Source organism: Thamnophis elegans, chromosome 7, assembly GCF_009769535.1.
Source record: "Thamnophis elegans isolate rThaEle1 chromosome 7, rThaEle1.pri, whole genome shotgun sequence".
Lineage (NCBI taxonomy): Eukaryota > Metazoa > Chordata > Lepidosauria > Squamata > Colubridae > Thamnophis > Thamnophis elegans.
Window position 1 is genome coordinate 43342691 of NC_045547.1, and position 27039 is coordinate 43369729.

At 40.8% G+C, this 27039-nt stretch overlaps 1 protein-coding gene across 2 annotated transcripts in view; it reads left to right on the forward strand.

Annotated features, from left to right (window-relative positions):
* Window positions 1–2300: 2300 nt before the first annotated feature.
* The window catches only part of PPP1R12A (protein phosphatase 1 regulatory subunit 12A), a 129877-nt gene continuing 105138 nt past the window's right edge, over window positions 2301–27039 (forward strand). The window contains exon 1 of one of the 2 annotated variants that reach the window (XM_032220896.1): window positions 2301–2751. In XM_032220896.1, the coding sequence (XP_032076787.1) occupies window positions 2515–2751 (237 nt within the window). In that variant the 5' untranslated portion in view covers window positions 2301–2514. The remainder of the gene's footprint in view (window positions 2752–27039) is intronic. The other variant, XM_032220894.1, reaches the window with a different exon arrangement.

The window sequence follows — 27039 nt, forward strand, 5'->3', positions numbered from 1 at the left end:
GAGGGGGAGAGGGACATAGAGGGGGAGAGAGGGAAAGAGAGATACACAGATGAGGGGTAGAGAGGGGGGAGAGACATAGACACAAGATATAGAGGGAAGGGGGAGAGGGAGTTGTCAAAACGGTTTTGTGGCTCCCGGTGTTTTTTAACAACTGTTTGTCTGCCCTAATGACTGGCGAGGTGTGGCTAGGGGTTATGTGACTGGGTGGGACTGAGTGACATTGAGTTGGCCCTGCCCACCCAGGTTTTGTGGCTTTCTTTTCTGTGGAAAACGGGTCCAAATGGCTCTGAGTGTTTAAGGTTGCAGACCCCCGTTTTATACCAATATGAAGTATTTTTTTTTCTGTCCACAGCCTCAAGTTGCACAAAACTGTTTTATCATCCTTTATCTTGGGGGTGAAATTCTGTGACCGTTAATAATTGTGCCTAAATGTATATTGTATATTTCAGACTGATGCAGAGATATCCCCTTCCTTCTGGCTACAACTGCCATGCAGCCATTTGCCTTCACCATTAGCACTTCCTCAGTTCTTTTCACATGTCCTGCAGTTGTAATGCCAACTTCCCTCATTTTCAACAAATGAAAGAAGACAATAGCAAAGTTGTGCTATTTTATGGGAGTGAGAAGCTGTTTCATTCTTGTCTAACAATGTTCTGAAGTAGCAGCTTCATTTTTTCCACATTACAGTGTCCAGAAAATGAATGATGGTAAACTGGGCTTTCTTTTTTTAATTGCCAGCTTAATAGGCTTGAAATCTTTCCCAGAAGCTGCAAAATCCAGAAACCTATGTAAGAGTTTAAGAAAGCTGCCAGGAAGCACTGGGACACACATCTACATTTACATAGCACCTACCTAGAAATTTATTTATGGTTTCGCAATTCATTGAAGCAGCCAAGGTGTGAATAGTTCTATTTCTTAAGTTTTTTTTACCCATTTTCTACAACCCAGATATAATGAAATATCTTCTCCAAACAAATGTAACTATCAAATGTTTTGAAGAAATGGTTAGAAATTTTTACTCTAGAAAATTTGGGATGACTTGTTGAGATAACTTTTGCAGATTTTATTTTAAAAATATTACACATAAGAAAATGTATTTTTATATATAGGATTAACAGACCAATCCTATGTATATTTATTTTAAGCAATGTGCTGTTTACTTTCAGTATGATTCTCAATTACTTAATCATATGATCTGTATTAAATCAGAAGCCTACTTTTATTTTGATTAAGGTATTTTTATAGAGTAATCTCTTCAAATTGTTCTCTGTAAAAACTACATTCTCACAAACAACATACTAGAAGGTTGGAGACTTAATCTTAAAAGTTTACATTTAATGTCACAATATAAGGTAAACATACTCATTAATATTACATCTTAGAGAAGAACAATTTCTAAAACAACAAGGACTTGTACACCAAAAAGGAAGAAAACCTAATTTTGCACTTTTGAAAAATATGCAGTTTCAGGCAGCAAACTGTGAACACTACAATAAATAATAATTTTGGGTACCCAATCACATGTATTCCCTCCTGTAGTAAATAGAATTGCAACTCCATAGTCTGCAGGGTTATCTGTTTTTGTTTCGAAATGTGATGTGTTAATTTGTCCATTCATTGCCGCCTTTGTTTTGGGGTGATGAGTGCCACTTTCTTTTAAAATAAAACGTAGGGATACAGAAGATAATTTATCGTGGAAAATATATGGGGGGAGGGGGGAAGCCTCATTCTACTCCAGGCTGTCAGAGGAAAGACACAATGAAACATTGCTTTAAAAGGAAACCCGCGAAATATAAAGGTCCCATCAGCTTTCCACAGAGGAAACTTCCTGCTTTACGCCTCTTTTTACATAGCTCTGTAGATAAAGAAAAACTACAACGCGGATCATTAAATTTACAGCATATCCTTAAACATGAATTTATCCCACGGACTGTTGAGCCTTTATATTCTACGAGCGGCTTGCGGGAAGGTTCCTAAGGTTTTTGTCAGATAACGCCGAATAGTTCAGTGAGCCGAAAGTGTCTGCCTTATCGTGACGACCTTTAAGATGCGTCGTGGGAGACTATGTGCTGCTTTGCTATCCGAGAGCAACGGGTTTCCCCACTCTCGGGAAAAGGTTCTGTGAGGCTGCGCTCGCGACCGCCTCAACGGCAGCCCCTTCGAGACCTCATCGCCAACGGTCCGTTAAAAGTAAACTTCACCCGCGGGCGCCGCGTCTTCCAAAATATCGCGAGATTACGTTGAGGAAGCCGGGCGCTTCACTTTTCCCTCTCTTTCCTCTTAGCTCCACTAGCCGGCCGAGCGCGAGATAGGCGCGCGGGCAGCGCAGGGCGGCGTTTTGGTGCGCTGGGAGTGGGGCGGGGGAGCAAAGGAGCGAGCATTCGGCCGCGCGAGGTTCTGTGGGATACAGGCGGTGCTCTGCTTCTCCGCCTCCTGCTGGGTGCGGAGCGGCTCCGCTGAAGCAAACGAGCCAAGCGAAAGGCAGGGAAAAAAGGGACGAGATCCGTCTAGGGCATGAAGATGGCGGACGCCAAGCAGAAACGGAATGAGCAGCTGAAGCGCTGGATCGGCTCCGAGACGGACCAGGAGCCGCCGGTGGTCAAGCGCAAGAAGACCAAGGTGAAGTTCGACGACAGCGCCGTCTTCCTGGCTGCCTGTTCGAGCGGCGACACCGAGGAAGTGCTGCGTCTGCTGGAGCGCGGCGCCGACATCAACTACGCGAATGTGGATGGCTTCGCGGCACTGCACCAGGTCTGTCTCTCCTTGTGTCCCATTTCTCCGGGCAGAGCTTCGGGCGCTTCTGCTGCTGGGAAGGAGGCGGCTCTGCCGGCCGGGATGAGATTGAGGCCTGCTTCTTTCTTCCACCTAGGATAGTGTGGCTAGGGTGCTTCCGGAACTTCTTGCCTTTGGGCGTCTTGAGGAGGGCTGTGGCCCTTCGGCGTCGGATCTGCCTTCCTCCCCCCCCCTTCTTTTTAGTGGGGAGCTAGCCCTGCTGTGAACATCCTTGCTTGGGTCCCAGGGATGTTGGTCTCTGCTGGCTAAGCTGTACCTGCTGATAAGGCCGGGCCTTGCCTTTCCCCCGAGAAACAGGAGCATTTGGTGGTCGCCTTTTCTTTCCTTCGCTGCCCTGGCGCTTCAGAGAGACTTAGTTCTTCTGGGGAGGGGGACAGATGAAGAATGGAGAACTCCCCCGAGCTTTTTTAAATATAGGTAGGTAGATAGGTAGGTAGGTAGGTAGTGAGAGAGAGAGCAAGGAGGACGAGGCTAGTCCTTTCACGAAAGAGGTAACTTCGTGAAGTGATGGGGTGATTATCATTGCCAGAGTGGAAACATTTAGGGGTTGTCCTTAATGGCTGTCTGCCTGTTTTGCATTTGAGTTGAACGCCTAAACACATCGGTACTAAATGCTGTTCTTAATTGGTTAAAGTTGCTGCTTGGTTCCCCCCATTCCACCCCTTTGGTTGGTGGCTCTACAGTATGAAATATGAACTCGGACCCATTACTGCAGCCCTTTCTATCATTTATGGAAAGTTATAAAATCATTAGTATAAATTGAAATTGGTTTTGCTTGCAAGAGTTCCAAAAATGACAGTTGAGAAAGGATGAGAAATCAACTGATTCTGAAATGTTCTCAAAATGGATGCTTTGTTGAGTTAAGTTTTATAGGAGTCTGATTGGAATCTCAAATGTTAGCCAAATAAGGAAAGACTGTGGCAATCCCTAGATAATGTTGGATACTTGAGTTGATGTAGATTTTAATAACAGACCAGGAGTAATAACAACATTATAAACTCACTTTGTCTTTATATGTTTTTATACTTTAAAAAACAAGTGTAATTACTTTGACAGCTTGATTTTTATTTTGCATGGTGGTAGTCTTGGTAGTTCCTTAAAGATGCAGTAATTAGGATATCTAGAATAAGTCCTTTTTGCAGTATATTAACAAGCAATGCTTTATTAGGTTATGAAACAGATTTCAATTTAGTCTATACTTAAAATTCTTGATGATGACACCGGGAAGAAGAAAGCTTTCATGAATAAGTTGTTTCAAGGTAGTTGAACACATATTATATGCGTTGTGCCCTTAATATTATGCAAGATTTATAATGAATTTTGTCTTTCGAATTAAATCTACTATTCTTCCAATATAATTTAATTAGTTTTAAAATATATAATGATGTTCTCATTGTCCATATAAATGTTAGTCTTCATTAGCTTATGCAATACTGAGAGAAAGCCTACTCACCGTAGGGTATGCATGTAATAGAATTTCATATTTGGTCTTTCTTGCTAGTTAGGATTTTATTGAGAAAATTATGTTTTACACTTCAAACTCAGAGGACTTTAGGGTTGAATAAGGTCTAAAATAGTGTTGGTACATACCTTTTTGAGATACTAGATATGTTTAAAATAGCTTTTTAACCTATAATCCTGTGATCCCTAGAATGTTTGTAAAAATGTTACAGGTGTTCTCCCTCCAAAACAGGTACTCATTAGCTGCTTCTACAAGCTTCTTGAGTTCCTCCAAAGACTCATGGGGTTTGTGGGGGGAAGGTAGTACAGTATTACAAATATTCTCTCATTATGTGATAGAAGAAAACATGTTTTCTGAATATGAAGAAGACCCTATAATCCTTAGGATCCATATCATTCTTATTCCTCAAGCATTTTCCAGAGATTAAGCAAATGTATACAAACCTTGAGGCTGAGGGACATAAATTAAGAGGGGGAAAAGTGGAAAAATCTTTTCTCTTTTGTGACATGGCATGAACTTGGCAGGCTTTTGATAAGATAGCTTTTATCTGTCTTTCCATTATATCCTATCCTTTGGTAGCACAGTTCAGTACATTTGGAATTTCATGAATGATGTAGATTACTAAATTAAAGCAATGGTGACATACATTATAGAAATTGGCCTAGCATAACTGAGAGAATTTCTGCTATCTTGCAAAAGAGGGATAAAGAAGACCTCATTCAAAAGGCAGAGTCATTCAAGTCAAGTTGGCTATATGACCAAACACATGTGTTCATTTGTTTTTTTTTAACAACAGTATAGAACTGGTTTGCTGTTTCCTTCTGGGTTGTTTTTTGACTTCCTAGAATAGTTGGCAATCTTCCATCCAAATGTTAACTTGATCTAGCCTTGTTTAATTATTTTTTTTAAAAATCACATGAACTTTGTTAAGCTCTACTTTCTCAGACAAAGGATTTCGGAATGTAAGGGATTCAAATATAAGTGATTTACTATTTTCAAGCTCAATTGTAAGCTGGCATACAGAAGACATAATGATTAAGAAAATGATACCTGACTGCAATTGAGATAGACATATATTCAGGGAGATAGCCATTTATGCATATGTGTTTAAACTATTTAGCACATTCAGTGGTAAGAAATGTTGTGAATTGTGCCTTGAAGCAAAATGCTGATGGTATAAAGGCAAGAATTATAATGCTTGCTTAGAAAACAACTATTAAATTTGTCCCAACTGAAGTTCTCTTTAAGAGCATTGTGTTATACCAGTCACTAGGTTGGAAGCTACAGAAGCAAAGAATGTTTTGGGAGTGCATTGTGCAATCATTGTAACCTATTTCTTGAAAAAGTGTTCTGGGTTTGGAAATACAGCTGAGATTCTGATTAGACATGAACATGACTATCCAATAGGTTAGATTCTGATAAAAATGTAAATGAATTATATATTCATATATAATATTCAATATTATATTAAATATTTCTCTTTTTGAGCTCTGTACCCCATATGCATAGACCACATGAGATTTTGTATACATACGTTGCTAGGTCTCTGTGCTTATCCATGGTTATCTATTTCAAATACCGTATATACTCGAGTATAGGCCGACCCGAATATAAGCCGAGGCACCTAATTTTACCACAAAAAACTGGTAAAGTTATTGACTCGAGTATAAGCCTAGGGTGGGAAATGCAGCAGCTACCGGTAAATTTTAAAAATAAAAATAGATACCAATAATGTTTTTGAATATTTATTTCAAAGAAAAACAGTAAACTGGGCCGTTTCCTGTCTCTGGAGGGCCTCTGGGGGGTGGGGAGGCCATTTTCACCCTCCCCAGTTTCCAAGAAAGTTGTACGGGCAGAGTAGTGGGGGGGTTCATGCGCACATGCATAGGGGGACATTAAATAATGGGGGTGGATACACAGTCATGTGCTTTTGGCAGCCGAGGAGAAAAGGGTTAGCCATTACTGAACTAAGCCAAAAACAAATAAACCATATTGGAGCTTGATCATTATTTGTGAACCAGATCATGTTCAATGGTAAGATAGATAATAGTTTTATTTATATTCATTCCAATTTGGGACTTTTACTGTACAGATATCAGTGCTGAGTCAGTAGAAATGGAAGAAATCAGAGTGATACTTTAAAACCTTTGGACATGAAACAGTAAAATAACAATTTGTATAACTTGCTGAAACTCTGTTTTTATTTATTTATTAAACTTATATATCTATCCATCTCAAATGAAATTTAGCAATAGCAGTAGACTTATATACCGCTTCATAGGCCTTTCAGGCCTCTCTAAGCGGTTTACAGAGAGTCAGCATATTGCCCCCAACAATCTGGGTCCTCATTTTACCCACCTCGGAAGGATGGAAGGCTGAGTCAACCCTGAGCCGGTGAGATTTGAACCGCTGACCTGCTGATCTAGCAGTAGCCTGCAGTGCTGCATTTAACCACTGCGCCACCTTGGCTCTTATTTAGATTTGTATGTTGTGATAAGAAATAACAGAATCCCATTGATTACATTTTTTTCCATTTTTGAATAATGAAAAATATATCACCCATGCAATTATTAAATTTTTACTAGATAACTCTACAGGATATCTAGTACAAAATATCTGCTATGAAGACTCAATAAAGCTTATCACTAATCAATAGCTTTCATATCAAATTCTGTTAAATATGAACTTATATGTAGTTCAGTTGAGTCTGATAAGTACAGGATTACATCTCAAAGTTGACTCACCCTTGCATCCTTCTGAGATCCATAAAATGAGGAGCCAGTTCATTGGGGGCAATATGCTTTCTCTGTAAACTGCTTAAAGAGGACCGCTTAGAGAGGGCTATAAAGCACTATGAAGCAGTATATAAGTCTTAAGTGCTATTAACTATATCAAACATCATATACAGTGTTCAAATTAATTACATAGTTCTTTTATTGCAATAATGTCTCCTTTTACATAAGAAAGGTTAGGAAGAACTGAGCGGTTCAGAAAAAAAGGAATAGTGTTAGTGTTGGATAACAGTTTTTTTCCCAAAGGTGAAAAAGTAGAGTTTTGAAAGACTTCGTTTTTATCATATAGACTTAGGTACTATGGAAAACTCCAAATGCAAATATATTTGCAAAGAAATTTTTCTTTATAAGAAAAGGCTGGAGAGAGACACAGTCTTTTGAATTAACTTCCAAAGTGTCCTATTTATTTTATCTTATATATGTATCCCATTTAGAAAGTATCCATCTCCTCACAGAACAATTCTGTGCTTTGCTTTAATGTGTACCATCAAAATCTTTATTGGAAATTGAATTAATTTTCATTTATTTCAGGAATTCATCAATTTTGTTTGTTTTTAAGTATGGGTTGGATGAACACCTTGGTTTTAAAGCTGGGCAAAATTCCATCATTTTAGAAATGATGTTTAAATTTTAGGCTCTAAAATTATACTTTTCAGCAAAAGTGCAACCTCATTTTTAGAATGGGAACTTATTACTGTATTAAATAAGATTGTTTTTCTTCTGCCATATAAAAATAATTCAGAAACATATTTTGAAATGTTTATTGTGCCACAATAAAGACTTCAAGAGTCACAAATTATGCACCTTTTGCTTTTTATATTTTATTGATTAATTGATTAAATTTGTATTTGCCCATCTCTCATTAAGCAATTTGGGGCTGCTTTTTAATAATCCGGAATGGAGAAGACAAAGTAATTTGGATGTTCCAAGAACTCTTAAGTATACTAAAGTTGTAAGATAAAAAAGGAGGTTCCTTCAGGGAAAAAATCAGCCTTTTATAAGATTGTTACATCAGAAAGGTCTTTTTGTTGAACAGTGTAAAGGAAAAATAGATGAATGTTGAGACTTCTACCATCACAGTATAACTGGAAACCCATCTTTCCTAAGCAATCATTCATTGAAGAAGGTAGCCAGAATTGGATGCTTTCAAAAGACTATATTGTAAAACATGTTTTACTATTTGCAGTGGCTGTGTTCATGTTATGCTAAGCTGAAATCAATAAGAAATATATGATGGCTATAGACATTATTAAATATTTTTTTTAAAAAAAGAATTGTCTGTGTCTATGCATATTTGGGTAGGCCAAATGACTAATAAGCCTGCATCTCAGTATGTATATAGTAGGACTAGCTGATCTGCAGTAATACTGATAGTCCTTGCTTAATAGTGATAATTGGGATCATTAACTCTGCAGCTGCAGCAATTCCAGTTGCTGTCATTAGGCAGATCCTGCATAGTCACAGCATCCTGTGGTCAATGATTGTCATCCATAACCTCTTTTTGGGTTCCCATTGACTTTGCTTGTCAGAAGCCAGCAGAAAAGGTTTGAAATGGCAACTGTGTGGCCATGGGATACTCTGATGTTGTAATTGTGATCTAGTTGTCAAGCATATGAATCGCAGTCATGTGACTGCAGAGACACTGCAATGGCTGCAACTACAAGCTATGGTAAATATTCCTAATTCCACATTCTTGCAACTTCAAACAATCAGTTCAACATTTACATTAACTCCAAAATCATTTCATGTTGAAAATTGAATAGCTGCTGAAGAAAAACAAGTAATCTGATTTCATATTCATAATGGAAGATTTTAAGATGGATATTTCAGGGAATATATACAATGAAAATTGAAGTATAATAAGCTCATAGTTTGACTGAGAAAAGTAGTATAGTTTAGCAAACAAATTGAATCAGTTATTAAAGTGCCCACAGTTTGCGTACAATACTCATACAAGCCTATAAAACAGTGATAACTGTAAACATCAAGTTAGCACAAATGTGTATCTTGATTCTTATATAAAAAGAGATACATTACAAAGTTTTCTTGAGATTATAAGTATATACTCTATAATTGTGGTGAATAAACAAGTATATGTATATTTTTCTATGTAGTATTATTTTGTTTCAGAAAAAAATGTTTCTTGGTAGAACAACTCATATATCCTTTTTTGCTTGGAGATAAAATTAAATTATCTTCACATTCTATTATTATACACCAAATCTCATACAGAATATATGTGAACATGTAGATGAAAAACTGTAGAAATAGAAAATTCAAAAGAAAAGACATGTCATCATCAGTAATAATCAGTATAATGTTAACAATTTTGTTGTGTTCATTAATACTAACTTAGGAAGCAGTGTAGTTTACTAGTTCAGTGTAAATAAATCTTCCAAATTATTTCAAGAAATGTAAATTATAAATGTAACACTGCTAATTTAAAGGTTCACAGCTTTCTTTGCAATCTTTGCATATATGCCACACTATTGCATTCAAATATTTAAAATCTTTATTACCATAACTGCTTTGCTGATTTTATTAACCATAAAAAGGCAACTCTAAGAGAGTTATAAAGTAGTAGGACTTGTAGTAAGCAGTGCATATTCTGATGTTATCTGGTAGGCGGAGACATTCCAAGTTGTCATGTATTGCTAGATACATTCCTGAAATGACAGTCAGTGGAAACTCTGGCGTAGAATAGAGGTTTTCCTCAGCTGTCACCATCTTTAGTAGCATGTCAGTATATTGTTAGAATAATAAGGAAATATGTCTCGGTTGTATTTGTGGCCAAATATCCTTGAATAGCAAGAAAGTAATGTAGTAATTCCGAGCATCATCAACAAATGTAGTTTCTTATGTTTTGAGAACTCCATTGGGGGATCCTATGTATAAGATTAGAAAAAAATCAGTTAGCCTTTGTGAAAGAAGAAGAACAAAACACAAACTTGTTATACCACCAGATTCCATAAAATGCATTAATGAAAGTTTCACTGTATTGGAGATTTTTCATGTAACATATCTCATAAAATAAGTATAACACAGCAGTTCTGGAATCTAATGATTCTTCTTTGTGTCAATGGTAAGTTCTATTTGCATTTGTTGAGGCTTAGTCCTAGAAAAATACATAAGCAGTTGTGGCCTAAATCAACTAAACAAACTGCTATGAGTAAATATTTATAGATTGATTATAGGTATATACCATCACATCAACAAATTCACTGCCATTTACAATACATACAAACCCAAAATACAATGCCAACTGGAAATTTGGGTAGACAGTTGTCTACAGGAAGCAAACATGTACCCAGTCTCCATTAGGTTCTCACATCTGTGGCAAACAGTGACCATCCATATCCAGTTTCACTGCGAGGAGGCAGTAGTGAAGATATCTGGGAGCCAAACCATATTGGCCTTTGAATCTGGAAATCAATGCAATACCTGCAGTATATCGGTAATAAATCTGTTGCAGTTTTTATTTACTAGCAGATGGGTTGCTGTATTTTGCATGATATAGTTAAGCAGCCTCATGTAAATAAGGGATTGAATTAAAGTTACTAGACTTTTCTACCCAGATAGGCAACAGTTGGCATCTCAGCCAAAATGAGACAAGGGAACCCATGGCCATAACATCTGTCTGCAAATCTAGCAGTAGCTGTGAATCCAAAAAGATGCCCAGATCTCAGACTTGAAACTTAAAGAGGAATTTTCCCCATCCACAATTAAAGCCAAAGCAGACAGAGGCCAAATGGTTTCTGGACAAATAAAACTGTAAAGTTGCCTTGGGCATAGTAAAGTTCTAATTCCCTCTAACTACTTGACCAAGCAGATGATGTTGCTTCAGCGGTGGGATTCACTAACCTTCCCTATTGGTTTGCAAATGTAAATGTGTACTTGCGCATGCTCACTTTGCTTGAATGTGCCGCATCTGTGCATGTGCACCACCTTCTGCGCATGCGCAGTGCATACACATTACATTGGGGTGGGTGGGCAGAATCTCCTGCAGCCGCCGCTACCGGTTCACTCGAACCAGAGAGAACCAGCTGAATACCACCTCTGTGTTGCTTGTATTAATGTTTAAGTGGTTATTACACTCTTGTAATTATTTTTTCAGCTGAAGTAAGTAAAATTGTTTTGGATAGTAGAACACCAAATTCAGTGCTTTGTAATACAGATCATATATTGGTAAAAATACATTGGTAAAATGTTGATAAGTATGTTTACATTTCAAAGTTTTCATGCTTTCCTAAGACTTTCCCCTAAAGAACAATAAGTCACAAAATGAAAATAATATTATTGCTCATCTGCTATAGACTCATATTTTCAAGCGCATGTGTAAGAATCTAAAAAGAGCTCTCATGCATCAGGCCATAGACCAGTCTAGTTTAACTTGAACCAAAGTTCTGTATATGTAATTGCTGGGAAATTCATAAACTTGCACTGGAGGGCAGTAACCTTCCGCTGTCAGTAACCTTCTTCCCAGCAGCCAGCTTTTAAAACTTACTGCTTTTGATTTAGGAGGTACTAAGCAACCATAATTATTAGCAGCTATTGTTGGTCTTACCCTGCATAAATTTGTTCCACTCCTTTTAAACTGGATGTCATTGCTACAAGTATTAGTAGTGAATTCCATGATTTAAGTATGTGCTATATAGAAATATTTCTTTTGAATTCTTAATCTGCCTTTTTTAGGTTTCAAGGAATGACCTCAAAATCTATCGCTATGAGAATGGGAGAAAAACATTGTTCACATTTCAATTTATCTATGTTATCTATCATGCATGATTTTATAAAATCCTGCATTTTATCCTCATTATCCTTCATCATTTCAAGCTAAAACCTCAATTTCTCTAATCTTTCAAAAAACATGTCCCAGCCTCCAAATAATTTTAACTTCATATTTGCCACTTTAATCAGCTCTGTAATAACTTTAAGACGGGTGATCAGAACTATATGAAGTACCCAAATTGTGATATGACAATAGATTTATGCAAGGACATTATTATACCAGCAGTTCTATTTTTAATTCCATTCTTAATTATTCCAAGCATGGAATTTGGCTTTTGTATAGCAGCTGCACATTTTCATCATATAGTCCACTATGACTCCAAAACCCTTTTTTATGTCATTGCCTACTCAGATTCCATTATGTATATATGAAATTTAAATTTGGGGGTAACAGTATTAGAATGTATACAATGTGAAAGAATGAGAATATAATTCACCCAAATTGCAAGTTTAACCTGTAAAAGAAGGTTGAGTACAGTAATTCTAGTTTGTCATACTTTAGTTTTTGTTGAATTGCAGTTCTTGGAATTCACAGCAAACGTGGAAGGTATCAGACTGGGAAAAGTTAATAGAAGATTAACTATTTTATCTTGATTCACAAGGCCTTAGTAGAAACATGTATTTACCATATTCTGCTACACAGTGCTGTTTTATAGTATACATGATTAACTTGAAAGTCCAACTGAAATTAGAGGAGCTTGCTTCCCAATAGATAAATAGGATTTTTAGTCATTCTTTGAATAAGTAGTTTAATCATGCCTAAGACTGAATGGTAAAATTTCATCTTACACTATCTCTTTAAAGAGTGTTTTGATTTTTTTTCCTAATTGCATCAATTGTTTATCTCTCTGCTTTTAAAAGAAAATTGTTATCTTCTTACAGAACTATGGCCATTAAGTGGATTTAGGAAACTAGAAGACTAACACTAACTATATCAATTTAAATTTTGTGAAGTAATAAAAGCAGGAAGACAAAGGCAGAAAGGATGCTCTGTCTCTTGCTTTTTGTATGTACTTCCCCTTTTACACTATCTAGTCAGAAGCTTAACTCATCTTTAAATATCATGTTGTTTTTATACTCAGGAGCAAATAGTTCAGATTTTTGACAATAATTTGCAGACTAAATTCCCATACTTGTTGTATGCTTTTCATCTTCATTAAGTTTGAATTACTAGGTTCAATCCTTAACATCAACACTGTTGGTATTAACTAGCCAAACAAGATTTCCTTGATCTTTCTGTTTTTGTTCTCAGTAGTTAACCAATGAGTAGAGAGTGGTTCAGTTAGCAGTTAAAACGTAACCGGAAATAATTGCCTAATTGTTCAGTATTGTATCAATCTTATTCATGTTCTCTTTTCCCTTGTGTTGGTGTTTTATATAGAGAAGCATTGTTTTGTTTCTTCTCTCACTAAACATCAGATTTATAGAAGATTTCTTCAAAAATCTATAAAGACTATACTTTGGAAAGCATATTATTTATTGATTTATATTATATTTATTAAATATAAAACAAATTGCTTTCAAAACAAGCAAACCAGGGATTGGGTTTTCACATATAAAGCAAGTAGGCTCACATATTAGGCTGTCATTATTTAATATATTTTATTAAATATGTCATAGTTTGCTACATTCACACATTGCATTTTAAACCACAAACATCAAATTACAAATGGCTAGCTTCACACATACTAGGTAGAAAAAATTGTGTGGCATCCAAATAATTCAGCCATTAGCTTGTGAAAAACAGCTATTTTGGAAACATTGCCTACTCTATTGAAGCAGACTGATTTTATGAAGCTTACTTTTATTGATCTGGTGGAAAGGGTCTTCTGTTTTTGCAGAGCATCCTAATAGAAACAAACTAGTGATAGATTCATGGTCTGAGGAAGGAACCCGGAACTGTACTGGCAGAGTATCATAGAACAATTACTTCCAAGGATCTGGATTCTATGCTTCTGTTAATACATTCCAAAATAGCATTGGACTCTTTAGCAGCACCATGGCATACTCAGTTTGTATTGTAATAGAATGTCTAGATCAGTGTTGATGAACAATGCCGAAACGGGAGCGTGTGCACGTGTGTGTGCCGGAAACCGGAAGAGCAGCCTCAAGCATTTACAGCGGAGGCGAGCCGGTGTCGAATGGTATCAGCTGGCTGCAACACTCCCCACTGATCCAGCACCACTTGGCTGATCGAAGCGCTGTCAGATGATGTTGCCTGGTGCTCCCTGCCATTCCTGAACTGGCCAACTGAGGCGGAGAGGCCAGGTCACCTGGTTGACGTGGAGAAGTCCCCATCAGCCATACATGGACTAATCGAGGACTATTGCTGCTAGATGGGCAGCCGGCCTGGAGGCCAGACTTGCGCAGAGCCAACACCACCGAACACTGGATGGAGGTTTATCGGTGGGCGTTGGCTGGTGGGGAAGCAGGGTGTGGCCACTGGCTTGAAAAGACTCTGGGAGGCAAACTCCCCCAGCGCTGGCTTTGACAAGAACTTGTCACGTGCTGAGGTTCCAGCTTGTAAATGAGGAATAAAAGCTAAGTACTGCTACAATCAATTGGGTGTCTTGTCTCCTTGTCGTTCCCTCCCCCCCTCCCGGCCTAGACTGCTGAGAGATAGGTTGTCAAGGTTCTGCTCTACTATACAAAATAAAGTGGAATCACTGTAATCTTTGAAATGTCTGATTTCTGGTCTGAAAGATTGGTGGTGGTTTTCTTATCACCTCTGCTAGTTCCTTCAATACTGATCAATAAGTACGTTATATATTTCATTTGATTCTGGAGACTTGAATTCACTTAAACTAACTAGTAATAGCAATAGCACTTAGACTTATGTACCATTTCATAGTGCTTTACAGCACTCTCTAAACAGTTTATCAAATCAGCATATTGTCCCCCAACAATCTAAGTCCTCATTTTACCAAACTTGGAAGAATGGAAGCTGAGTCAACCTTAAGCCGGTCAGGATTGAACTGCTGGCAGTAGGCAGAGTTAGCCTGCAATACTGCATTCTAACCACTGTGCCCCCATGGCTCTTACTTGTTATTTTCCCTTCTTGTTTCTTCTAAGCTGTAGTTCTATCGTTCCACTGGTAATAAGACGTCAGAGTTTTGTTTCACTTTGAACCGACAGTAAAACGTAAAGGCATTATTCTTTCTCACCACCACCTGCTATCAGTTCATCCTTTCTGTCTCTCAATAGATCTGCAGCCTCTTTGCCTTGTATAAAATATATATCTACAAACCAAAGAGACCATATGTAATTCAAATTTGAACTGAGGAGTTGGTGCTCTCTGAGCTTGCTTGTTCATTTGCAGAAGTTTCATTATCCCATCGTCTAACTTGTGCTAATGCTGCTGAAATTATGTGGTCAAGTAATGAAATGTCTGCAAACAAGCAATCAAACTCAGAGAGCACCGACGACTCCAAGTATGTATATAGGTACAAATGTCTGTCTGTCTTATAAATGACTTTTATGTTACTTCTTTGAGCATTTTTGGCAGGCCTTCATAAAATCTGCAGTTTATCCTGTAGTAAAATCTATAGTTTCTGGTAGCTTCCTTCCTATAGTTTCCTTTTAGTTATATGCCTCTACTTCTGCATTCTTTACATGGTCATTTGTTTTACTATTTTAGATAGCTCTGTGCGTATGTAAAAATTTCTTCCATTTTTCATTCTAGTAGGAATTGTTTATATTGCACTTTCAATACATTGTTTTGCAGGATTTCCCATCCTTAAGGGTCTTTTCTCCTTCAGGATTTTAAATCGGTTGGCTTTTACTCACTTTCTCTGAATTCATCAAAATCTGTTCTGTAATTCAATATTTGAGTCTAATTTTCTCTCCCTCCTACCCTTGATGTCCTGATCTCAGGAATAACACAATCATTCTCCATGGTATTGTCGGAAGAGTCCTGGATGGGTTATTCTAGCCTGCTGGCTCGTTGACTGAATTGAAATTCTGAAGACAACGCTCCCTGGAATTTGTTGGACCTCTGATTCTTGACCGGTTGAGTTACCAGTTCATGTTAGGCTAGTTGTCACTATAATATATTCCTTTGAAAGTTTGATAATCTGATATCATAAAAACATCATCATCATCCATATTTTTGCTGTTCAGCTAATCTATAATAAACTCAATGTCACTTTTGTTTATCACTTTTTAAATTCTTATAAACATACTCAGGTTATCCATGCTATGATTCCTGGATTTTTGTTTTGGTATATGTTTCATTACATTCAACACAACTCCTGCTACTTGGTTCCTTTTGAATAAATTATAACCTTCAAGAGCTACCAATAATACATGTTACCCTGGTAAGTTTCAATAATGCCTATGACTTCATATTTCTTCATCTTTGTTGGGATTTCAGATTCATTCTGTTTGTTTCCCATATTTTGTGTATTTATGTAGAAACATTAAAAGTGTGAATGGCTTTAGTGTTGTACTATAATTTCTTGTCAGTAGGTAAGTTGGTCCTCTAATCTTGTGCTTTTGCTTTTGTTTCCTACATAACTGCCCTAGGCCCTGGTGGTATACTTCCTGGGTTCCGAACATCAAACTGAGCAAGGAAGTCCAAAGTGCATCCACCTTGTCAACTCTTACTCGCCAGGCAGAAAATTGTAGGAGATAGTTTCAAATCTTCCATCTAGGGTTTTATTTATGATGATCAATACCTTGAATTGCATCTGGAAGCATACTGGCAATCAGAGCAGCTTATGAGGCAGGGGTGTCATTTAAGCATGTCAAGGCAGGCCCACCATTGCTTGCATTGCTACATTCTGAACCAGTTGCAGTTTCCAAGTCTTCAAGAGTAGCCTCATGTGGAGAACATTTTAAAATTGAGCTCTCGTGTGACAAAGGCATGAAAGACAATCTGGAAAGGTGTCCAACCTATGAAGGGATACAATTGACATACAAGAAGTGACCTGTCTCCTCAACACTGATTGGAATGGGTGTTGAAGGAAAAGAAATATTACAATATGATTCTTTTTCCAACCATACTGGAAATAGCTTCTACATCCCTCTTTCTAAATCCAGAAGGCCTGTTCTTTGCCTAGGTGATAGTGAGCAGACTTTAATCCTGCCCTGATTTCTTTCTGGTCAGCAAATGTTGACCTGCATAAATCCCATTTAGATCTAACTTATGCTAATTTTGTTTAGTGATAGGCTAATGCATTTTCACAGCAATAGTGGTGAAATTACTAATAAGTCACATGATGAAATTGTGGGGTTTTCAAAAACTTCTTTCAGTATTTAGTGTTCTCCTGTTAAGCTGAACTGAAATGGTTTGGCCTGGACAAGTTGGAAGTTGAAATCTTTGATTAATGTCCATCTGTTTGGCAATCTTTCTAAATAATTTACTAGACTTGTAGGCATCAGCATCTATAACTTATCTTTCTGGAAGCCTCAGAGAGCACTTGCAGTCTAGATGCTACACATTTCAAGAACAAAGAGCAAACCAAACTAAATTCCTGGAGATTTAAATAAGAAAAGCTCCTCTCAGATTCTAACAATGCTCTTAACCATTTACATTTGACAAGGTACATCCAAATCTAATTTTAGGTACTTGAGATAGTGATAAATGTAGGTGTATACTTTTTCCACATAAAAAAATGATTTTTTAAAAATTCAAATTACACAGTGGATTAAAATAGTGCATATAATTTTTAAATAAGAAAATTATCTGTGTTTGTGTGACACATTCCCCCCCCCCCTCTGTGTAGGCCATAGCTAAAAGTCCTTTATCCTATTTTCCCCACAACAACCCTGTGACACTGGTTTGGCTGATAGAGAGTGACTGACCCAAAATCATACAACCAACTTGCATGCCTAAAGAATGCCTAGTCCCCCCCCTGGTTTCTAGGCTACCACCTTAACCACTAGACAAAACTTTCTCTCTATTAGAGTTCCATACCTCCTATGTTGTTGAAATGAATACAGATCAGTATCTGTATGTTAAATACATTGAAAATGTCAAAAAGTTTTATTGGGGTGTACTTTTTCATATGATTGTGTTTCTCTTGTTCTGTATTTTCTAATAAAGTAAATTCTATGTTAAATACAGCTTTATAACTCATTTTTTTCTGTGGGGGACTTCATCTGGTATAATTAAGGCTGTTTAGTTTTTAAGGATTAATAATGTTGCCAGAATAGTAACACACTCATTATTTGAATATGAATGTAACTAAATAATCACTGTTTTTTGTGTTTATTTGTGAAGTATTTTTATTTTTTTACTTTATTGAATAATAATTATTAGTATGCTTTCATTTCATAATTCAAAATTGTATCAGCTGCAGTGTAGAATTTCATAATATATCTACCATATATGTATGAATGTGTATGTGTGTATATGTACACACAAACATATGCACATTTAATGTATATGTATGGATACACATAAACAATTCTGTTTTTTAATTTTGAAATTTTTGATGAATTTAAGGAAAAGTTTCTTGAATAGCTTCCAAGGAAGCTCAGTGTTATGAAATGAACTCACAAAACTTACATTCCAAATCTTTTTGAAAGATGGATACTAATTCTCTCCAATCTGTTATAATACATTATTTTAGACTTTTACAACTATTGGGTAGCCAGTTTGGAAATTAAGGAAGTTATAGTATCGCAGAGGGAGAGCTAGATATATTTAGTCATTTAGTGTTAGTGGAGGGACAATGAATGCTTCAGATGTTGGGTGTAAAATAACTATATATGGGAAGAGAAGATTTAGAATATGTTTTTCTTGCTATTTCTTAATCTATATAGACAATTTATATGGCCACCTGTTCCGACCCCCCTCTTTGCTCGTTCACAAATGACAGACAGAACTTCTTATTTTTATTCTTTTTTAAATCATATCTTAGACTGTGGTTGTTAAATATCTATACCGTGTACGGGTTCTGGGAAGTCGGGGGGGGGGTAGGTTGTGGGGGCTCGGGGGGAAGGGTGGGGGGGAAGTATACTAGGCTTGATTTTAAAGCAATATGATTGCACATGTATATTGTCTTCTCTCACAATATGACATTGTCTATGTAATAATATATATGTGATTATATGTTATGGAAATGGAAAATAAAATATTCATTTTATAAAGAAAAAAAAGCATATTAAAAAAAAAGAACTTCAAAGGAAATATATTTATCAGTCCTGGCTCAAGCTGGCTGCAAGCCCAAAATTAAACGTAGATAAAGTCTCTGGCAAAAAGTTATAATGCAAAAACAAAAAGCTCTTACAGCAAACCAGTTTTACAGAAAGCAAATCACTTATCCAAGTGCCTCTTTGAATCAGGTTTAGGCCGAGGTGGCGCAGTGGTTAGAGTGCAGCACTGCAGGCTACTTCAGCTGACTGCAGTTCTGCAGTTCGTCTGTTCAAATCTCACCTGCTCAAGGTTGACTCAGCCTTCCATCCTTCCGAGGTGGGTAAAATGAGGACCCGGATTGTTGGGGGCAATATGCTGACTCTGTTAACCGCTTAGAGAGGGCTGAAAGCCCTATGAAGCGGTATATAAGTCTAACTGCTAAAGCAAATCACTTATCCAAGTGCCTCTTTGAATCACAAAACGATGAACCACACACGATGAACCACGAACGTTGACTTTTGCAACCAGGGCGTGGCACCATATGTCCTTTTATCTGCAGAAGACGACCCTAACGAACAACAGCTGCTCATTATTCCTGCATCCCGACGCAACTCACAGCAAGCTGCTGCTGAGTCACAACAGCCACCCAATGTACAAATAATGACATTGGTACCTTGCAAATGATTAAAAACATAAACACAACAATACAGGATAATTGAGAGCAAACCATAATAATTCCAAATCATTTCAGGACAAGGTCGTCCAATACTTTCGCTGAGGAGGGGGCAGGTTTTCACCGCCTCATTGAAATGTCATTGGTCAAGGCTAACCGAATCTCAAAGGGAATGCAGTTCCAATGGGCAGTAGCTATAATAGAGAAAAAGTACTGAACTGCTGATTGAACTGCATCAGTGAAGTGGAATTTTTATCCAGTAGATGTATATATTCAAGTTTAAATGAAATCTGTTTCCTTTGACCATAGGTTGGGCTGGGTATTCGATGTTACTTTTTCACAACAGAAAATGAAACTCTTGTGATTCAGGATATCTGTGGTTCAATTTCTTTCTTTTTGTAATTTATTACATAATCTTGGGCAAGTATTGCTTTGAGTCTTAGTCCTTCACCTGCAGTGATAAAATACTAATTTACTGTTATTAGAATTCTCTTAACAACCATATGATTTACTTAACAACTGCAGCAATTTGCTTAATGATCATAAAAAAAATCATAATATTGGTCATGATTCACTTAACTTTTGCTTCCAGTTGTGGTCTAGTTCAAGATTCTCTGTGTTTTTTAAAAATGGTTTAAAAGTCATCCTTGAGCTAGTCAGAAACCCTGTTTCCCCAGTTCACTGATAACTCTTTAAATTAATAAATCTAGCTTAAATTGCATTTATAAATATATGTAGATTTGTGAAACCAAATATCAATAATATGGCTCCATTCTTATAATAATTTATTTAAATAATATTTATAGTCTGTCTCAATTCTAACTTGGCAAAGTGCATCAATATTCCATATATTAAAAGCAAATAACAAATAATAATAATAATTATAAGGGGGCATTTATTTAATCCAAGGCCAAATGATACTTTGACCTGTTTTCAGAATATCTACAGAGTAAGGAGTTTTGGTATATCCAGAAGAAGGATGATCCATAAAATAAGGGTGTTCATACCCCAGATAGCTGGCAGACTAATGCAACAATAACGACAAATATTTCACTAAAATACTTTACTGAATGCTAGTCTAGAGCTAATACAGAATCTTGGAAACTAAATGGGAATTTCCCAGCTGCAGTTATTGTGAATTAATTAAGGCAGAGCCTCTTTGAGGGACTTTTTCCCAGAGCTCTGAAAGCCTGACCTGATATAAACTTTTAATCAATTCATCCTCAGTATCTCCATTAAGAAATCTCATCACCTGACCTATGTCCCGTCAACCTCACAAGAAGCGGGATCTGTAATAGTCTTTTTTAGATGACTTCTGATGGGTATATATGATTTTGGCAGTGTGTTGTCTGTTAATTATTCAATTTCTATAGCTGCCTATCTCAATCAATGACTCTGGGCAGCTTACAATTTCTCATACTGCACTATAGAGGACTTTAAGGCAGTAACTGCCATGAAAAAAACATAAATCCTTTTTTATTATTAGTTGCAGACATTGCTGATAAATTGTAAATTATGGTGTAATGGGAAATATGAGTCAAAACCAGTCTCACAAAATTATAGTTAAGCACAATGTGTGAGCTAAGCTTGTATCTTTGGTATACAGTTGACAAAACTTTTATTTCAGTTTCTCTTTTCACTTCATGATTTTTATTCTGTCTTATGAAAAAATGTTCATAATCATACTTTGGATCAGTATCCAGTGCTATAAAATTGTGGCTCATAAACATCCTTGGGTTACAACTGATGCTTTAAATAACCAGCAACTGAAAGGAAGAAGGCAGTGGCAAACCACTTCTATATTGCTGCCAAGAAAACTTCAAATAATCATCATGAGTTGAACTTTTATCGTCTGAAAGAACAATGACATAAATGGTTAAGGAGGTTAGATGCAATTGAATAATAAAATATAGATTGCGTGAAGAATTATTTTTATAAACTGAATGAAAACAGGAGGACAACACTGTAAATGGAGATGCCCAAATTTGGTTAAAGATGGTGGCTACATAAATGTTTTAGATAAATAAAGAATATAGTTTTGATTAGTGCAAAGTTAAAAGTTTCTTCACTTTTACAAGTAATGGAATGGCAAAGTTGTTATTTAAGAAAAGATTCTAAATAAAAAGCTGCTCAAACTGCCAGACTTTTTTATAGTAAATCTCTAGTTACCTGACTGATTATTAATCATGTTTCAACAAGTTGTTATTGAATCCTAGCAACCACATAGATAGATTTTCTTCATGACAATCTGTCTTTATTCTGATCTTTCAGGTCTTCCAGTAGCAACAATAAAGAAGAAACACTTTTGTAATATCATTTCTCTCTCTCTCTTTCCCTTCCTCTCTTTCCCCCCTTTCTCTTCTCCCTCCCCTTCTCTGTTTCTCTTCCCCCTCTCCTCTCACTTTCCCCTTCTCCCTCCCTTTCTCTTCCCTCTCTCTTTCTCCATAGTGAGGGGGGAGGAGTATCCAGAATGGGTTTGACCTTATCCTCTCATGATTGGTTTGAGTCAGATAAGCTCTTTGGGCTCCGCCCCCTGGAGGTGAGCCTGCCCAGTTTTCTGACTCAAAACGATCGTGAGAAGTTGCTCATTCGAGAGCTCCAGGAATTTACTAGGATCTAAAGGAAAATTCATTTGGACCCGTCGAGTTTTGCCTCCCTGCTTCACACACAGCCTCCTCCTGCAGGATTGGGACTGCCACTAGCCCCCCTGGGGCGGCAGGCTGCCCTGGACACTGAGGAGATCCGAAGACTCTCAGTGAGGAGCTTGGCCGGGCAGCAGGAGAAAGGGCAGAAGCCTCTAGCAGGCAGCCCTAACCAGGAGGACGGGCAAAAGCCTCTAGCAGGCAGCCCCAACCGCTGAGGCTTGTAAGTCGCTGGAGCGCTCCGTTGCTCCCCTCAAGGGTTGAGCGACGAACCAGGGCTTTCAAACGCCCTGGAGCGCCCGTGCTGCCTCCACGTGGCCAGAGGATCGTGAGGAAGCCGAAGAAGCTGTTCCTGGCCACAGCGGCATCGGAGGAGAGGCAGGAGGAAGAGAATCCGGCTGGGAGTGCACGTGGCAAGCTCTCAGGAGCTCAAGCCTCGCTTCAGGCACTTTTAAATTTCGCGCCCCTTTGCAAGCCGGTCGGCGCCATTTTGAAGCCGGGAGGACCCACGTGGTCCAAGATGGCGGCGCCCAGCAACTACCAGGAAGGAGAGTCCCAGGCAGTTGCAAGCAGGGACTGCAGCCCCACCGGAGGGGCAGAAGAACAAGCACCCAGGTCAGTGGCTTCCCCAGAGACTGCCCGAGGAGGGGGGGGGGAGAGGAAAGGCTAAATGCAAAACCAAGCACCTTTCCCCCAGGGCAGATCCAGAGGAAGGGAGGGGTCACAAGCCCCCCAAGCCCTCTAAATACGAGCGGAGGAGGCATAAGGCTTTAGAGAGGCTTTGCAACCAAGCAGCCAGCCATCAGAACGCCCCAGGCAAAGGGGGGGAAAATCCAGGCACTCCCTTATCCAGCGGAGGCTCAGGGGAGAATCCAGCCCTGCCAACAAGGATCCCTATAGACACCTCGGGGCTTTGGGGCTCCACTCAGGGGTGGCAATCCCCTATCACCCCTACTGTGGGGGCAGCCTTGCCTACTGGCTTTCCCCTTTTGGGCAGCCCCCCCCCTGCTCAGGGGGGCTTCAGCCCCAACCCAGCGCCTCCCACAGGGGCCCCCAACTTCCAAGAATTAATGATGCAGGCTTTTCAGCAATGCATGGCTGCAGCATTCCAGCAGCCACAGCCTCAGGGGGCCCCCTCCCCCCCACCCCCAGGGCTCCTGAATTCCCAGAGGCCCAGGAGGAAGAGATTCACAGCTCCTCAGATTCATCCCAGGAGGACAGTGACAATGAAAGTGAGGAAGGCGAGATCAGAGAACTCAAGCTATCAGAGGATGAAGGCATGCCTCCTCCTAAACCCACATTCACTGGGTTGTTCCAGCCCTCACTGTTTGAGTCCCTGCTCTTCAAGGCCAAGGCAACGGTCAAGCTAGGCAACAGAGCAGCGGAGGCCACACCCCAACGCCAGGGCCTCTCAGCAGAGAACATCTTTGATGAGCAGGCCATCGAGGCAGACACTGTTCCTACACCCAAGACCTTCCTAGGCTTGATAAGGCGCCAATGGGCATCTCCTACAAAGGGCCCCTCACCCTCCTCTTCAGACAGGATGTTCTTTAATGTGGACCAAGAGCTGGCTAAGCTACTTGCACAGCCCACCATAGATGATCCAATCGTGGCTCTTCATACATCCACCAACATGCCTGGGGAGCCAGAGGATGCCTTGAAGGCGGAAGACAAGAAGGCAGACCTCACCTTGCAGAGGGGCCATTTAGCAGCGGCCTGGGCTGTGAAAGCATCCACCACAGCCTCTTTCATCATCAGATCTTCCTTGCTGTGGCTGCAGGAGCTACAGCAATGCACCCCCATAGCAGATGCCCGGTCACATCAGGACATCAACAGGCTGGCAGCGGCCATCCAGTTCTCATCGGATGCCACCCTGGCTGCAGCCAGATTTGCTTCCAGGGCGATCGCATCGTCGGTGGCATCACGCAGGCTGCTGTGGCTTCGACAGTGGCAGGTGGAGGTTCGTCACAAGTGGCGCCTGGCTTCAGCCCCCTTCACAGGGGACTCCCTCTTTGGCTCGGCTCTGGACCGGTTCCTGGTTGAGAACAAGGACAAGAGGAAGGTCCTCGCCACTGCCCAGAAGAAAGGCAGCTTCAGGTCAACTCCATACCCCAGACGCTCCTACTCCCGGGGTCAGGACTCTGGTTCCTTCTTTCGGGGTCAGGACTTCCTTAGGGGGTCAGAGGCAGGTTTCTCAGGAGGCAGGCAGTATCAAGGGGGATTCCCTGCTAGACAGAGGTACCCAGACAGACAGCAAAGAGGCAGGCAACAGAAGCGGCCCTTTCGAGGGGGCGGAGGAGGCGGAGGGGGGCGCTCCTTCCGCAAATATTAAAGCTAGGCCCAGCGTTCTCCCCATTGGGGGGTGCTTAGCGCATTTCGCTGACCGCTGGGACCTCACCTCCTCTGACAGATGGGTGCAGAAGACCATCAGGCATGGCCTTTCACTCGAATTTCTTTCCAGTCCCCCGAGCTTCTTCCGGATATGTCCGGTTTCTAAGAACCCGACCCGGAGGCTGCTGATGCAGGAAGCCATCCAACACCTGTTGGAGATCAGGGCGATCCAGCCAGTGCCTCCAGAGCAACAGGGTCAGGGGCACTATTCCATCCTGTTCGTCATTCCCAAGGCCTCTGGGGGCTGGAGAGCGATCCTTGACTTGAAACGCCTGAACCGTTCCATTCGCTATAGGAGGTTCAAGATGCACTCCCTACACTCTATCTTGGAGGGGGTTAGACAAGGAGACTTTCTCACTTCTATAGACCTCACTGAGGCCTATCTGCACATCCCCATTGCCCAGGATCACCGTAGGTATCTCAGGTTCTGCTACATGGGTCACCACTATCAGTACCGGGCCCTCCCCTTCGGGCTGTCTTCGGCCCCGAGGGTATTCACAAAGGTAATGGCAGCGCTGGCAGCGCACCTGAGACAGGTCCCGGTGCGCATCCAATGTTACCTGGATGATCTGCTCCTGCAGTCATCCTCCTTTAGGGGCGCTCTGCGAGACCTAGACATCACCATGACAGTCCTGAGGGACCATGGGTTTACAGTGAACCTAGCCAAGAGTCACCTCCACCCCTCTACTAGTCTGATTCACCTAGGAGCCAGAATAGACACCCAGGCGGGCATGGTCTTCCTGTCACCCGACAGACAGATAGCGCTTAGACAGCTAGCCTCCTCGATAGCCAGGAAGCGCAAGGTGTCCCTAGCCACTCTGTCTAAACTACTAGGCACCATGGTCTCTGCCATTGGCATCGTCCCGTGGGCTCGCCTCCACACCAGAGATCTCCAGTGGTTCCTCTTGCCATTCCAGCAAAGGCGCACGAGCTGTTCGCAGACCAAGGTACTTCTCCCGCTAGACGTCTCCCGCTCCCTGGCTTGGTGGACATCCCCAGCGATCACAAAGGGCGAAACCTTCTGGACACCAGACCGCTTGACGGTAACGACGGACGCCAGTCTGAGTGGGTGGGGTGCCCATCTGCTGGCTCAGATGGCGCAAGGAGAGTGGACTCAGGCGGAAGGGACTCACAACATAAACTGGTTGGAGCTCAGGGCGGTCCGCCTGGCTCTGTTACGGTTCCAGAACTTGGTCAGGGGCCAGCACATATTAGTCCTCACAGACAATATCACCACCAAGGCTCACATAAACAGACAGGGGGGGACAAGATCAAGGGCCCTCATGAAGGAGGCCAAACGTCTGGGTCAGTGGGCCGAAAGGAACCTCCGGTCTTTGAGGGCAGAACACATAGCGGGGGTGGACAACACCAGGGCCGACTGGCTCAGCCGGGCCGAGGTGGACAACTCAGAGTGGAGGCTACAGACTGCAATATTCGAGGAGGTGGCCGAGCGCTTCGGGCGCCCGGAAGTCGATCTGTTCGCCACTCCCCTCAACACTCAGCTCCCGAGGTTCTTCTCCAGGTACCGGACACGGGGAGCGGAGGGGACGGACGCTCTGCGGAGCTCATGGCCCAGGGGTCTTTTGTATGCCTTTCCTCCCTTGCCCCTGATTCCCAGGGTCATACGGAAGATCCTTCAGGAGGGGGCGGAAGTGGTTCTGTTGGCTCCTCATTGGCCCCGGAGGCCTTGGTTTGCAGATCTCCAGTCTCTGTCGGTGGAGAGGCCCTGGAGAATTCCCCAGGAGAGGATATCCCTCAGCCAGGGGGCGCTGGAGCACCCGGATCCTCAATGGCTCCAGTTGACCGCTTGGCGGTTGAGCGGAGCATCCTGAGGAAAGACCTCTTCTCCCCCAGGGTGATAAGGACTATCCAGGCCGCCCGCAGGCCCTCCACAGAGCGCATCTATGGCTCCACGTGGCGGGCCTTTGACTCTTGGTGCAACTCCCGGGGGTTCACCCCCATCCAGGCTACGGTGCCTCAGGTTCTGGACTTCCTCCAGGCGGGCCTGGATAGAGGGTTAGCGCCTAACACAATTAGGAGACAGGTCTCAGCCATCTCATCAGTTCTCCTGTGTGGCAGAAACCAGAGCCTGACGCACCACCCCATGGTCAGGCAATTCCTTAAGGGGGCCTCCAACCTCAGACCACCTACGGTACACAGGTACCCTTCCTGGGATTTACACAGGGTTTTGGACGCTCTAACGGGCGCCCCATTTGAGCCATTACAAACAGTTTCCCTTAAGTTCCTGACCCTGAAGGTGGCTTTCCTGGTGGCCATCACTTCCGCCAGGCGGATATCCGAACTGCAGGCGCTGTCCACCAGGGAGGATCTCTGTGTCTTCCACCAAGATAGGGTGGTGTTACGGCTGGATCCATCCTTCATTCCCAAGGTGTGCTCCTGCTTCCATCGAGCCCAGG